Source organism: Cupressus sempervirens, chromosome 6 (assembly GCF_028749045.1).
Source record: "Cupressus sempervirens isolate cs-2001-9-10 chromosome 6, ASM2874904v1, whole genome shotgun sequence".
Classification (NCBI taxonomy): Eukaryota; Viridiplantae; Streptophyta; class Pinopsida; order Cupressales; family Cupressaceae; genus Cupressus; species Cupressus sempervirens.
The window spans coordinates 203,010,023-203,025,601 of NC_143123.1; the positions used below are offsets into that span (position 1 = coordinate 203,010,023).

Here is a 15,579-nt window from a genome sequence, read left to right on the forward strand (position 1 = left end):
TGACACACTCAAATTCTCAAGAAGACCTATCTTTACATTAGGCACCACATTCCAATGGATCCAACTATGCACTTTGGAGAGTAAGGATAACACTATAGTTTGAAGTTTGGCAATACGTTGAAGGCAAGAGATCAAGTCAAGAAGAGACATGTGAAACTAATGCAAGGGAAAGAAATGTTATTTTATGTGAAACTAATGCAAGGGAAAGAGACTATTGTTGCTTATTTATACCATCAAAGGACTTGGTGAAGATATGAAAGATTCAATGCTTATCAAAAAGGTACTTAGATCTATTCCTTCCATGTTTGATTCAAGTGTCTTTGCTATATCATAAGCCGAATATCTAAATAGTTTGACTATCCATAAGTCAAATGGTACATCAACAACACATGCAATGAGAATTGTAAATGATATATGTTTTAGAAGAGAGTCTAGATCTCAATGAAGATTTAGATCTAGAAGTAAAATTTGTGAGGAAATGAAAAGAGGCTCTAACAAGTATAAAGATAAGTTACCATTAAAGTGATCTAACCATGGAAAGATTGTAGACAGTAAGAAGAAAAATGGATTCTATGTTGTGGAAGAATCCTACTTACTTAAGGAGTATGACAAGGACACATCTAAAAGTAAGAATGGGTAAAGATGCAATCAATATGTACTCTTGAAAGAGAGAAGATGTTGCAATGGATTTTGAAGAGTTTCATCATGCTTAGGAGGGGATCAAGAACCTGGAGAAAAGAGTTGTGGAATAAGGACTGCAGATCTTATTAGATTTCAAAATCAAAGAAAACTTAGAAATGCATATTATAGAGTTAAAAGTTCAATTGGAAGAAATTAGGAGGCAAAATGATTAACAACATGAAGTCTAAAGTTCAAGCAAAAGGAGTGTGAAAGAACAGGAGCCTAAGTAGTATAATTAAGAAAGGACTTGCAAAAAGAAAATAGTTAATTGAGGAAGAATATAAAGCTTGGAAAGAGTACTAAGATTTTGGTTGAGATCGCTTGCAAGCAAAGGATGCAATATATTAAGACATGCATTGGATTTGACGTAAAACAAAATGGTACGACTACTAAGGATGTAATGAAGTAAATAAAACCAAGATAAACATGACTTCAAAAATTCAAGATTTATTTACTTCAAGGCAAGTGAGGGCATGAAGAAACAAGATGAAAGGTTAATCCACGTTCAAAAATAGAAGAGAAGGTCCACAAGAAAAAATATAGGAAGATTAATACATAGTTCAAGTTTTAATCATTCTTTTTTCTGAAAACTATTTTAAGTATAGTAATTGTGGACACATAATGACTTGTAGAAGGTTCCCTATAGTAAAGAACAACTTTGTGAGTAAAGTTGTGTTTGCTCCTACTAGTGATTTCAATATCATGTATAAGAGTGAAAAATTTGGACATATTGAAAGACATTGTAAAAGTAATTTTGTGAGAAATTCAGGCTTACATAGAAAGGATAACATCCTATGTTGACCAAAAGAATGTGTTCAAGGTGTGGAACCAAAACAAGGAGGATCAGAATCTGGAAAGGTTAAAAAATCTTCATATTGTACTCAATGATCAATCTAAGTTATGTGTTTGTAGACAAAGGTTGTAGCAGTACATTTAGCATAGAGTAATGTGAAACCATAGAAGGAATTTTAGGCGAGTATGTTGTAAACAATTGTGTCACTAATGGTGATTACCTCATTGAGACCAAAGGAGATCAATGTATGTTGGTAAAGAAGGTTGAAAATTGGCCTTGGTACAAACAAGATGCACATAAAAATACTTTGTGAGTTCTTCAGGCAAAAGATAAGAGACAGAGCTCTCTCATATAGTATGCTAAATAAAGCATTTTTTCTAAGGTTAGTCTTGACTCCCTACCACTAGAACCCTTGGTGATCTTGTGGTGAAGAATAGTTTAATTCAATGCATGGAGTATCTTTGATCAAAGAAGAGAAAGCTTCAAACGAAGAATTAAAGTTGCCCTTTGTCATTGATGTTAGAAGAGGAGAAATAAAGCCAAAATGCTTGGATGCCAAAACTTGTTCAAGAGCATCATTCTTAGGGGGGATTCTATTGTTGGTTTGTCATCAACAACAAAGAAGGTGATTCTAGGACAAAGGTTGTCACAGATGGTCATTTCTATCATCTATGTTAAGGTATTCAAAAGAGTGCAAGGCATTCTGGAAAAGTGCAGTTATTGCCATGTCTAAATCTAAGCATTTGAGTTCCAAAAGCACATTTCCGAGTATGTTGGTAAGATCAATTTAAGTGTTTTTGTAATATCATCTTACATTCATTCTTATCATTGAGGGTGATCTAGAGTGTTTGTTGCATGTTACGTATAGAATCAAGTGCACCGGTTCCCATAGCAATAATCTACCCATAAAATTATAGGGTAGGGGCATGTAGGGCACCAGTGGCCTAGCCCCCCCCCGGCCCGCATATAATAGCAGGGCATATTAGCTGGGGGGGTCAATGCATGGGGTGGGGGTATGGTTCAGTTGGTTCAATGCCTACTATATTGGAAAGAATCATACTCAAAAAACAAGTTTGATCCTGGCTCAGAATGAACACTAGCTAAATGCTCAACACGAGCAAGTTGAACATTGCAAGAGAATGTGAATCAATTCCAAAATCCATTTTGTCGTCCAATAGCTACAACAATATTCTCATCTTACATTCATTCTTATTAGTGAGGATGATCTAGAGTGTTTGTTTTATGTTAATCAAACAGTGTGGTTGTTCTAGCGATTTGTTTTGTTCTGCAATCTACATTAGTTGAGTGTTATGAACCATGAATTGGAAGGAGAGTATGTCTAAACATTCTTTTTAGATTTCGAAGTTTCAATGACTAAGCTTCAGAATGTTCACTAGCAATAACAGAACGTTCACAAGAAAGCTGACACATAGGGAGACCCACAACATTCAGGTGTTCCTCCTCCGCCTTTGTTCCTAAGCCAAGATCACACAAATTAAAGAAAACCTATTATTTGTTAAGGATTATAATTATCCAAATATACTTTGCAAAAATCCTTAGCCAAAAATGTACTTTGCAAAATGAAATCCAAATTAGTGATAGGGAATGTTGTCAATCCACTTAGATCTTTATAGGCAATGGTGGAGAATCCCTGTTAATGTTTACAGTCTACCTAGACAGACAACAAATAGCCAACGAAAATTGAAGGCTCTCCTAGAAAGATTGGGAATAGTTAAGGGAAACAAATGACAGAATTTCATACAAACATATCAGTGCAAAAAATACAACCACAGATGTAGCAAAGTGTTGGACAAGATGGTTTATTCTGATGAGTACTACTACATGAAGTCTGTTTCCTAACCAAATGAGCTTACTTCTTGATAAACTCTCCTAGTCTCATAACCTAAAAACAGGTTAAAAATTATTTCCATGTGCACTCAGCACTGACTTTTTATGTTTAAATCAAACACTAGAAAATAATTTAAATGAGAAAATGTGACATTTTAATGATAAAAGACTGGCTTTTCTGTTAGCATACTTGCAACTGAAATATGCTTGTCGCTTAAGATGGAAGATTTTCCTGTAGGCAGAGAAGCAGATTCCTTAAATGTTTTTTTTCCACAATCCAAATATAAAATAACTTAGGAATTGGCAATTTCACCAACCATTAACCCTAGGTACCTTTGCAAGATAGTTGTCACTCCATTCCATAAATGAAGTGAGAAGTTGAAGTTCCAAATGATTATCTAGTTTCAATCATCTTGCTTGCAACAAACCTACCCGCAAAACTTCAGTTGGTATGAACACAATACCCTTAAGACTCTCCTGGACACTCAGCCTTTTAACTAATATAGAAATATCAGGATTGCAACCATGCATGAACAAATGTTTACAATGGAAGCATCCCTTTTTGGCATTTGTATTCTTCACCTGAAACATTATGAACTTTATCTGAGAATTGAAGGTAAAAACCACTAGAACTACTAATTTAACTAAATCGTTCCTAAAAGCTTACTTTCTACTACACTCTCACCAGACTCTTTCAGTCCATATTCAAAGAAAATTTATCAAAATTACATTTCAGGGTGACAGTGGACATTTCCATTAACTTGTGTCAACATAAAGAACAAAATTATAATAGGGGCCATTTCCTTCTCTATTAGCTGGTTCTGCTGACATGATCACTTTGCTACATGTTTTCACAATGATAAGGATAAAGTGGTATTCACCTTCAAGAAGATGGATGCTCTCAGGCAATTTTTCAAAATAAGTGAATAGCCTTGGGGTGCTGTGCCTTCCATTTTTGTCTGTCATGCTAAATTTTCCAATCACATTATATGCAAAAAGCATATAATCAAAATCCTTAAGATAAGCATAGACACCAGAATGCGGTATTACACCTTTGACAAGATGGTTGCTCTCAGACAAATTTAATAATAAGTGAATAGCCTTGGGTTTCTCCTTATGTTGCATGGAAGTGAGTGGTGCAAGAAGCCTCTGTAAAGTTGTAAAACAGAAAACCATATTAACCAAGGAAAAGTAGAATATAACATATCATCTTCATGTTGAAAGAATAATTATTATAATAAACTACAAGGAGCAAGTAATATTACCATCAGCTTGCTTGACCTTACGTTGGTATCTTGAATTTCTCATTATGGTGGAATCCGTTTTGCTTGGTTTAATCATCTATAACCATATACAAATATCAGAAAGTGTTAAGGCCTGACAAGGGTATGTGTGTAGTTTACAAGCATAAAAGCTCTGTAAAATCATGTGGGAGTTGCATATTACTTTACCTTACAGTTAAATCCACAACCTTAACTAAACTTTTAAGGCTTGGTAAATTTCTAAACGGCTACAAACATGAGGCCATTCTACTACCTAACATTTTGAGCCATAATTGTACGAACACAGTAGCTATTTAATGATTTGGCTTCATAATATGATTGTTCCTGGAGAAATATACACTTTTTCTTTAAAATATAAGGAACTGGTTATTTAGTAGACAACATTACAGTGACAGTTTAGATTTATTTGTCTGCAAACCCTATCACCAGGTCAGTGTAGGATTTGGATACAGAAAACAAGCAGACGTTACTCACTAGTGAATATGAATATACACAGACAACAAACAGTTTCTGCATTTGTGGGTCCAAATGGACACATTGAGGATAGCTGGGGAATCAATTCCAAACTATAAAACCAAACATAATGTATTGTCCCCATTCCAGATGTAAAAACAATAATCAAATAAACAAGTTTAAATTAAAGATTTTAACTTATTTAAGGAACAAGCATAATATTAATAGAAACATCGACTTGTATAAAAGTTAGCAATGACAAATATAAAATGCCAAAGATCCATATTACACAACCACTGCTTATGTTGGGCTACTTAATTGTTATCAAACAGACGGCAACTTGAAGAAATAGTCCACCTGTGTGGCAGAAGATATATATTTTGTATTGATGGCATGAGCGTATTAACACAACCAATATTTAATGATTGTGGAAGTCAATGAATCCACTGTTCAGTAAGAATACTGCAACCATTGACTATCTCATAGCTACCAATTACGAAGCCTGCAATGGCACAGTCACAATCGGGTAATTATTCTGTTAGTCAATATGATTCCATAAGGCCATTGAGAATTACAGAGAGACCCTGGATGCTGAAAATAGTAATCTACTATGTCGTGGCCATCTGCAACGATGGTAAAGGTCCAAAACCAAATGAATGGAAGCCAGTCAAAGATGACCCAGATAAGTATTACCATCAATATGTTGATGGAGACAACGGAGATTCCAGACATTGTGGGTGCCGCTAAATCTTGAGAACCAATACGAGGAATACTGAGACTATACTGAATGTAAATGAAAAGCCGGCCATCATCATTAAAGAATCATCTTATCATACTCAGCGATGATGATATGGAGTAAAATGATTCTATAATACCAAATTTATGATGCAAACTGGTTAAGGAGAAGAGATGACATAAGTGAGACAACTTCTACTCAGCAATTAATAAAACTAGTCTAATATTGTTTAATGAATTGATGAAGGAACAGATACAATGTGGAGAGACACATCTTTTCCACTGACAAGAGATGTAACCATATGAATGGCGAAGATATAAGATGGGAGTCTGTATTCACTCCACAAGGATCATCGGATTATTTCATATATTGTTTTCTTATCCTTTATGGATTGCTCTGTTTAGAGCATATTGCCTGTCGGCATCCTTGGTGCAAGAGCATAAAGTTATAGCCAGAGACAGCATCTTGATTGCATGAACATATTGCTACACTAGACACAGCCAGCCTCTTGGTTGCAAGCATATAATTATAAATCAGAGACAGCAACCAGATCGCTGTAGAAGGTACATCAGACTTTGCATATAAGCATTGCTTCATCAGCAACAGCAACATAAATGTAAAGACATCGATTGTGCAAAAGTGATAATTGCTACAGTTTTATATACCAGATATTGTAATTATCATATTGACATTGTCATCATAAATCTGCATTGCAGTGAGCTTTGTCATTAGACATTATTTGATATACAAGTGCATAAATAAATCAGATTCAGCCTTATCTTCCATTACTTGCTTACAAATCCTATCTATTTAACATATTAGGTAAAGAATCAGAAGTAACAGTCCTATCTTCCTAAATATTGAAAAAAGGGGACATTGCACATAACTTTGTTGGTAGATTTCAATAGATTATGGTCAACTGCCTCTTATGGGAATCAATTCCTACTATTGCTAAATTAGATGGACAGTCCCAATACTTTCTATCGATTGGCTATTCAAATCAACTCTATATACTAGTTTTAGCTTGAACATTTTGAAATTGTTGATGGTAGCTATGTTCAATTAAAGCTTTTTTGACATGGAGTGGTTACAAACTACATATTTCATGTTTTTAGAGATGCATCATGTAAAATTAAAATGAAATCGAACCAAAGAAACTCTAGCACATATAAAGGATATAAAGCTACTTATAAGTGATGTACTTAAATTACTGCTACTTTGTTATGCACAATGTGTAAAATTCAAATATTAAGTATCCTAAAACATTTGGAAGAGTGACTATATCAAAACAAAGGAAAGCTATCTAAAGATAAAATATCATAAGCTCAGATGGGTGGGTGGCATCCGGGTGGCACCCACAGGGCACCCGGGAGCATCCACAGGCTTCCTCTCCCAGAAAAGAAAAACACACATTTTATGAATTTTTTTTAACATGTGGCGTGATTCTTTTAGGCTTAAATCGTGAGTAAAATGAGAGAAATAATTAAACAAATGTAATGAAAGATAAGAGCCGATATGACAGTAGATTTGAACAGCAATGAGACAAAACCCTTAGAGAAACACTTTGTGGGTGAAAACTTCAAGCAAATGTGACTATATGCTCAGTGCTTAAAAATGGCTTAGAAAACTGATTCCACAGCTCCTTTGACTGTCTACAAAACTCCAATAATGTCCAGCTCCCTACGAACCAATTAAAGTTGGATTCTTCCTTTTGAATTGCAATAGGTTTCTTTGCAAGGGTTTCTTCTGGGATGCTGGCTAGTTGAGCTTATATAGCTCAGATGGGTGGGTGGCATCTAGGTGGCACCCACAGGGCACCCGGGAGCATCCACAGGCTTCCTCTCCCAGAAAAGAAAAACGCACATTTTATGATATTTTTTTTAACATGTGGCGTGATTCTTTTAGGCTTAAATTGTGAGTAAAATGAGAGAAATAATTAAACAAATGTAATGAAAGATAAGAGCCGATATGACAGTAAATTTGAACAGCAATGAGACAAAACCCTTAGAGAAACACTTTGTGGGTGAAAACTTCAAGCAAATGTGACTCTATGCTCAGTGCTTAAAAATGGTTTAGAAAACTGATTCCACAGCTCCTTTGACTGTCTATAAAACTCCAATAATGTCCAGCTCCCCACAAACCAATTAAAGTTGGATTCTTCCTTTTGAATTGCAATAGGTTTCTTTGCAAGGGTTTCTTCTGGGATGCTGGCTAGTTGAGCTTATATAGAAATGCATTTTGCAAAGCTTTTCACATTTGATGGCATTTTAAGTATAACTGTATGTATGTATATGTATATGTGTGTGTCTATATATAGGTGCATCCATACACATCTGCATCCCCCACCCCCCAATAAAAAAGGAAATCCTGCATCCTGCATCCGCTTTGGAATCTGCATCCGAATCGGTAACTTAGCTTATAGGGTGGTTGTACTTGTAACACCCCATTTCAACTGTTTGAAAATCAGATCAATTTTTTTATTGAATCAACATTAATATTTGTACTATCTGCTATAAAACAACATAATCTTGTGAAAGCAATAATATTCTCTGTTAATTCATTCTAAGCTTTTCAAGGAGTTCAGATTCCAGCTTTCTCCAAAATGTATGTAGTGTTGAGCCCAAGAGATTATATCCAGGTTCATGTTGGTTCAGGCCTAGTGCAAAACAAAACGAATTGTGGGAGTCGCAGAGGCCATTTATCTCAATACAATGAACCAATCATTGCAATCCTATTCTAGCACAGCAATAGCTTGCCTCTTAAAATTGGGGCAGCCCTTGGTTCATCTACCTTGCTGCAAGAGCTTCATGCATATAATGGAGCTCACAGCGATAGACTAATAATATCACAACTAATTTCATGAAAGTGCACAGGCAGGACAGTCCAACATGTCATTTGATGACATAGTCAATAGAATCTAAAACAACCAAGAGCTTTGGCACTTTAGGAAGTTGCAAAAGCCACACAATTGCAGAACTCCTGTGAGTACCATGCGGCTCCACATTAATGAGAACATCTTGACATCACAAAGCACCCACAACAAGCTGACATGGCCACAAACCAGCCAATGGTGCAACGCCTTCAGATAGGAAGCTCTAACAACAATATAAGGACTCCCATAAATTCTAGCCATTGGATCAACTCCTAATAAAAGAGAGTTGGTGCAACACAAGGAACACTAGAATATTGGCAACCCTAGTGGGTAGCATGAGACAGGTGTTCTCAATGTTGGATGAAAATATCCTGAAGGAGTAAATCTTGTATTCACTGCCAATATGTAACACCCCTAATCCTAATAATGGCAGTTTTTGAGTCACTTCATAACCCTAGGAGATATATTGGACATTCTCATACTATCATGCCTTCTTTTCATTCTCCATGCCCCTACAAACCCGCTTCTTCTTGCATCAAGCATCTGAAAAGACCAATGTCAATGGGCCCTTAGTCTACTAGTGAAGTTGAATGGCTCACAAAGAGCCCACCAGGGATCAAGTCTTGCTGAGTGCAAGGTCCGAATACATCATAAGGGATGAGGCCGGGATCATGCCCCGGGTGAATTTGGCAGCGTGAATGCTCCTTAGTCCTTGGCTCTTAGCCGGAGAGGTTTCAGGCACGCGTGGGCCCGTATCGAGTACCTAAAACTTGTTTGTGGATGACCTCCATCAAAAAAACAAAAAAAAGACCAATTCCCACTCCACTGCTTTGCCTATCGAGGGCATGGGATCTTTACATGCACTCACAGCTTGGCATCCCATTTCCTATGCTAGCAACTTTGGACAAAGAAAGTAATGACACCATACCAAATAGAATGATTTCAAAGCAGATCTTGACTCTCGTTTCCCTGATCCCTCTCGCCATGGATGTGAATTTCCTGTCTTCAAGTATCAAAAATTGGGAGTATGCTCTGCTCATCTTTTTAGTACATGTTCTAGACCCCTGCCTTTTGGGATACCCATTTCTCAAACAAAGGATGCCATGAGTAGAACCAAATTTGGAGGTAAATGGAGGAAGACTCTCAAAGAGCTCTCAACACATGTGAGCCCATGCTAAGGCCTTCAAACCCTAAATAAGGCTTTTCTAACGACGCTCAGATACTCGAAATAAATAACAAGCCTAGTGAACTTGCATGGTTCCTTTCATTAGACTTCAAGATAAAAAGTTGAGATAAATAATTTAATCCACTCAGTTTGTTTAAGCATATTCACAAAATTCTGAGACAATTCTCTAATCTCTAGAAAACAATTATTATAAATCAATTGATTTGACTAATACCTGGGCTCGTTTCATTGGATCCAATATAGAAACATCTCCAGCCTTCTTCAACATATCTGAGACAAGTAATTGCAAAGCATAAAGCACAAAATCAGAGTCAATTTGTGACAGTTAAAAACTTCATTAACACTGTATTCTACTTTGCTTAAACAATTAAACTTCTGGAGCCTGGATTTCTCTCCCATCGGAGATAATTTCCAACCTCCATACACAAATGCAGTTGGATGGATGAGTTTGTTCAGTAGCATGTGTTATATAGGTTTGCAAGCAAACATTGAAAACCAGATGCAATAACAAATACTATTGTCACAAGAACGGTACAGTTAAGACAATCAGTGAAAGAGAATGAAGAAAACCTAAAATATGGTCGTACAGTCAAGAAGACAATCAGTAAAAGAAAATGAAGAAAACCTATAAGGTATAGTAACCTCTTGTATAGGATCCCTGAGCATTTTGCTTGACAGTGATTCTTGCTGCAGATTTTGCCAGATGAATTCTTCTCTGCTCGGGGATTGCCCCATTCTTTGAGGAAAGGGAGGATTCTACCAAGCTACAAATATGTGATGTATTGTTTGTTCGAGAATTGTGTTCAATGGAAGTCTCCTGAAGATTGCTTAGAAAATCTTTGCTTGCTTTAGGATATGCATCAGCAGATGCAGCTTTCAGCTTTGACCACAATTCTCTCCGAAGAGTCTGCTCCCCAGGTTGTTTAGCCCTCTGTTCTGTATTTTGAACATTAGAAGAATTAAGCTTGCAGATGGGAGTACTTTCAGCCGTGGAAAGTCTAGGATGAGCAGGATCTGTAAAATAAAAGCCAGAGATTTAATTAGCAAATGGCATGGAAAACACAAACCACAAAAGATAAAAGGTTTGTGAGAGAAAGAGAACTCACCTGAGTCATCAAGAGATCTACACACGTAAGTTGAAACTTTATTTTCCTCGTGCTCTGCTCGAGTAGAAGATTTTGTCTCACATGGTTCTTGAAATTTCTTTGCAACTTCCTCAGGTTGCTCCATCTTAGAACTAAATGTTGGAACATCAAATGCTTGACATAGAGAATTTGAATAACTAGCCGTAAAAACTTTTGCATCAGGATTTGTTTTATCAATGTATCCTCCTCTTTTTCCAGCTTCACCACAATCAATTGACTTAAATAAATTATGGGGAATTACAGAAGAACATGAATATTTATCCCTTTCAAATGATTTATCCGAATCAAAAATATCCTGACCATCTGATAACGAATCTGTTGATGGTACCATCAGGACACATGTTTTTGGAGGTGACATCACAAGCTGTGGAGACACTTGTACTGGGGTCTTCATTGGTGGGCAATTGTCTGCTACTTTTTTAAAAAGATTGGGGTATTTGATCCTAAGACTCTTTGGTATGGGAGAGTCATCAGATGATAAAGATTCATCAAACTTCCGAAAATTAACAATTACAGGAGTGGATTCAACAGAAACATCATTCTGCAGCTGCAATGGTTTTGAGATTGGCCGCATCAGAAAACAGGTTTTGGGGGGAGATATTGCCAGCCCAGGAGTTGCAAACATCTTTGAAGTATCCTCCTTTAAACATTGTAATGGACTACCCCGGAACATTTGAGTAGACTTGGATGTGTGGCATTTCAAAACTTGTGGATTCACAACCTCAACTTGTTCTGGAATCACAGCCTCTAACTTCTGTGCATTGTCATCGTCAATTTTTCCTTGAAGCTTATTAAGATGTTGAAAAGGCAATGGTGTTAACACAGAAGCCAATTCACCTTTATCACCACATGCAGTCGGTTCTGCAGTGGAAAAGCCTTTAAAGTCTGTAGAAGTTCTAAATTTGGGAAGTGGTGTCAGCGCAAATAACTCCCTACCACAATCAGTTGTAATACCCAAAGGCCATGAAACAAGTGGTGAAGGGGATAGTGAATTCCTAGAATTATTTAGACTAAACAAATTTTTGTCATTTATTGCTGAAGATGGAACCACTGGTGACAAAGGAAGTGGTTGTTTCACTGAAATATCTGAGTGACAGCTAAAAGCTTGTTCAAATTTTGGAAGCCATCCCTGGAAAAACAAGGAATCTAAATTCAAGCTTATCTCCTTGTCTCAGTCTATGTAAAATTGTGAATTAAAATGAAAGCAAACTTACTGCAGTACCTTTAATGTGGAATGAGTTGATAACAGCACCTCTATAAAACACTCGATATCACATTCTCCCAATTTCTCGGCTAAATTGAGCTTATGAGCACGAACTACCAGTCCATCAATCTATAAGAATACAAGACATCAGCATGTTTAGACAGTTTTCATAGCAATCCAATGAAGGTATCTATTACAATCTCCTTCTGACATTTCAAAGAATTTAATAGTTATAAACCTATTCCATTCATTGACATGCTGAATGTATTCCCCTTTGCTCAGACCAATCAACCTTAGAAAACAATGATAGAATACAAACTTGAGTACATAGAGATATATACAAATTGAATGCCCTTGCATTTTCATGTTTGATAAAGTAATCAAATATTCAAGGAAGAGTTAGCTGAACAATATTATTTGATGTACCACCTTACATTATTTGCATTCTCTACCCCCTTATATTATTCTATTCCTACTGCTCAGTTCTTTTCTTTGCAAATTAATTTTTAAATAAAATAAGAAGCTAACCTAAACTGAATAGTAAATATATTCACATGTTTAAAATTATACAAATATTCAAAACTATTTCCCCAAATTTCAACATTCCCCACATTCTCAACCAAAAGTGTGTAACTAGCAATGAACAATTACCAACTTTTGCTCATTAAGAAGGGACATTACAGGAACTAATCATCTGTAAGACTTATATAAGTGTGGATTGACATTATATTAGGATACAATAGTGCACTTCTAATTTATTTTACTATTTCCCAATAGTCCTTTTGTTTTGATACTTATATTTCTACAGATGAAACAAGTTACTGAATATGTTCAAAGGCTTGGATTGTGCTGCTGTGATGGACTGCTGCGTGTACGAGATTGCTGGTTGATAGAGTTTACCAAATATTTTATTGCCTGATTGTTTTGTGTTCTTCTTTTGGATGATCATTGATATTGCTGACCATGTATATTTATTTTTCCAGCTGCGGCTGATTGATTGACGATGTATGTTTCAGATTTAATGCTTAGCATGTATCTCAGAAAGTACTCTTATCCCCGTTGTAAATATTCCTCCAAAGTACCAATTTAAAGTGATGTCTTTATACTAGGATGCATTTGAAATGTCTTAGAGGCTGCCTGAATGAGTGGTTTCCATCCACTAACTCAAGGACAGAAATTAGAAGGTTTGTTCTCAGATTGTTAAGTCATGTTTCACATTCCACAAGGGAAATTAATATAAAAATGCCTTCTAAGTTTCTGTCTCCTTGTCCTTGATTGGTCTTCCTTACTTTATTTCTTCATGAGACACAGCCCTTCACATGCCTTTTAACCATTATTAAGTCCAATCTCCTTTCATTATCCTTGGAAGCTTGTGACTATGATTATAATATATATCTATTGTTATCATTTACAATCTGCCCTTCCCAAGATTGTTCGTCTTCGAGAAATAATAAATTAGTATGCTGAAGGGATTCCTCAGAGTCCCATCTTGCATCTTCTTCAAGATCTTTCCATAGAATAAGATATACTTTCATGGTTTTATTTCTTAGATTTCTTTCACTAAATTTACAATGACCTCAAGAATTAAAATCAATTTCCCTTCATCATCCAATGGTGGTAGTTTTAACAAAGGTAAAGCTCTTTTCCTTGCCCTAGTTGTAAATGTCACTAAACATTGTGTTGCACTTGCTACTTGTCCTAAAACATTTATCCATTCTTGTTGCTGTTATAACTTAGGAACTCCCCCAATAATGCCTGAAATACTATATCTTCACCCTCTAGCTTGAACATAAATTCCATCGTCCAATAGCTTTGCTGATTTCTCCCAAAGAGTGCCATTTCACTCCTAGGATTGCATGGCTTACTTATATGCTCGTCATGTAGAAGTTGTCTTGCATTTTGTGTCTACCAAATGTAACCTACAATTGTTGAATTTTCTTAATACATGGGACAGAAAAATTGTTTGTTAGTATAAAATTGAATCTGCTATAATCTTCTATTTGTAACCCTCTTCAAGGAATCAATCCTTCATCAATTAAATTGTTTGTCACTCCACTATCAATTGAACTATAACATTGTGCCCTTTTCCAACCCCTTGTTCCAAAAAATAGTGATATTTGAGAGAATTTGATAAGGTTTTTAAATGTGCACTTTGAATATTCACATTATACATTTGATATAGTAGTATTCAACTGCTTTGGGTTTTGATATTCCTCCTCATCAAACATTACTTTTATAAAATGTACTTTGCCTTTTCCTAGACAACACCATCCAAGTACCCATGGTTTTCTACAAGAAAAACATAACTAGTTTGAATGTAACTCATTTTTGGTTAATCCATCAAAATTATTCCGTGATGGTAATAGTGATTTTAAGAAAACCTTCTTGAAAAGGTAATGAATTCTAGCCAATAGGAGGGTCTTTTTTAAAAGAACTTATCACTACAAATGTCTCAAAAATCAAAAGCACTTTTAATAGCTTATTGATGGGTTAAGGGATCAAATTCCTTAATGAAACCTCTAAGAGGTTCAATTAACCCTTTAGTAAAAAGCAAGGTTGCATGGGTACTCGTACCCACACCCCTGGTACTCGTACCCACGTACCCAAGTACCGGGTACACGTATCCCACGTACCGGGTACTCGGTGGAGAGCATCATAGCTAAGGACCTTGATTAAGATTCTGATTTTTTTTTTGGTTTTTTGTTTTTGTATTAGCTTGTTGTTTATCAAACTTAATTCAATACCAAATCAGTTTGAAACTTTGATACTCATTAACAATAAACTCTATCACTGTTCAAGTCAAAAGTTTATCATTTGCAATATGTCATTGTCATATGGTTTAGGATCTTCTTGTTCATGTTTAAAGTCTGCCTTCTTTGTTATGCATCTAAGCATTTATCATGTATTATTATTTCAAACATATAGCAAATCTGAAACTGAAAACAGTACATTACATTTGCAAACTTTATCACTGTTCTTGTTTTGAAAAACCATTGTCATGACTCATAAAATCAGATTTTTTATAAATATAAAAGTGTAATTTTTAAATAAGTTTGACATATCCAAGTACCTCTGTCCCCTATCATGAAAAATACTTTAAACATTCAGCAATAGCATATATATATATATATATATATATATTTGACTTATGGCTTATATTTTCAAATTTCTTGTTTTGAATGCTCAATGTCATGACTCATGACAGATATTTTGATTTTTATATTTTCTATAAAATATTAATTATAAAAAAAAAAATTAGGCATACACACGTACCCCCGTCCCCTATTTTGAAAAATATGCGTACCCGTACCCGCTCCCGTACCCGTTCCCGTTCCCGTACCCACGTACCCATGCAACCTTGGTAAAAAGGATAGTTAT

The 15,579-nt window shown here is 35.7% G+C and overlaps 1 protein-coding gene across 3 annotated transcripts in view; it reads right to left on the bottom strand.

Moving 5' to 3' along the window:
- Nucleotides 1-3,549: 3,549 nt before the first annotated feature.
- Nucleotides 3,550-15,579, bottom strand: part of LOC149551942 (uncharacterized) — a 42,379-nt gene continuing 30,349 nt past the window's right edge. The window contains exons 2-8 of one of the 3 annotated variants that reach the window (XM_089787440.1): nt 12,220-12,330; nt 11,298-12,126; nt 10,959-11,195; nt 10,495-10,866; nt 10,067-10,122; nt 4,588-4,663; nt 4,293-4,471 (exon numbers count right to left, since the gene is read on the bottom strand). In XM_089787440.1, coding sequence (XP_089643566.1) covers nt 4,437-4,471; nt 4,588-4,663; nt 10,067-10,122; nt 10,495-10,866; nt 10,959-11,195; nt 11,298-12,126; nt 12,220-12,330 — 1,716 coding nt within the window. In that variant the 3' untranslated portion in view covers nt 4,293-4,436. Of the gene's footprint in view, nt 4,472-4,587; nt 4,664-10,066; nt 10,123-10,477; nt 10,867-10,958; nt 12,127-12,219; nt 12,331-15,579 lie in introns of those variants that run through there. The other 2 variants (XM_089787439.1, XR_016352833.1) reach the window with 2 other exon arrangements.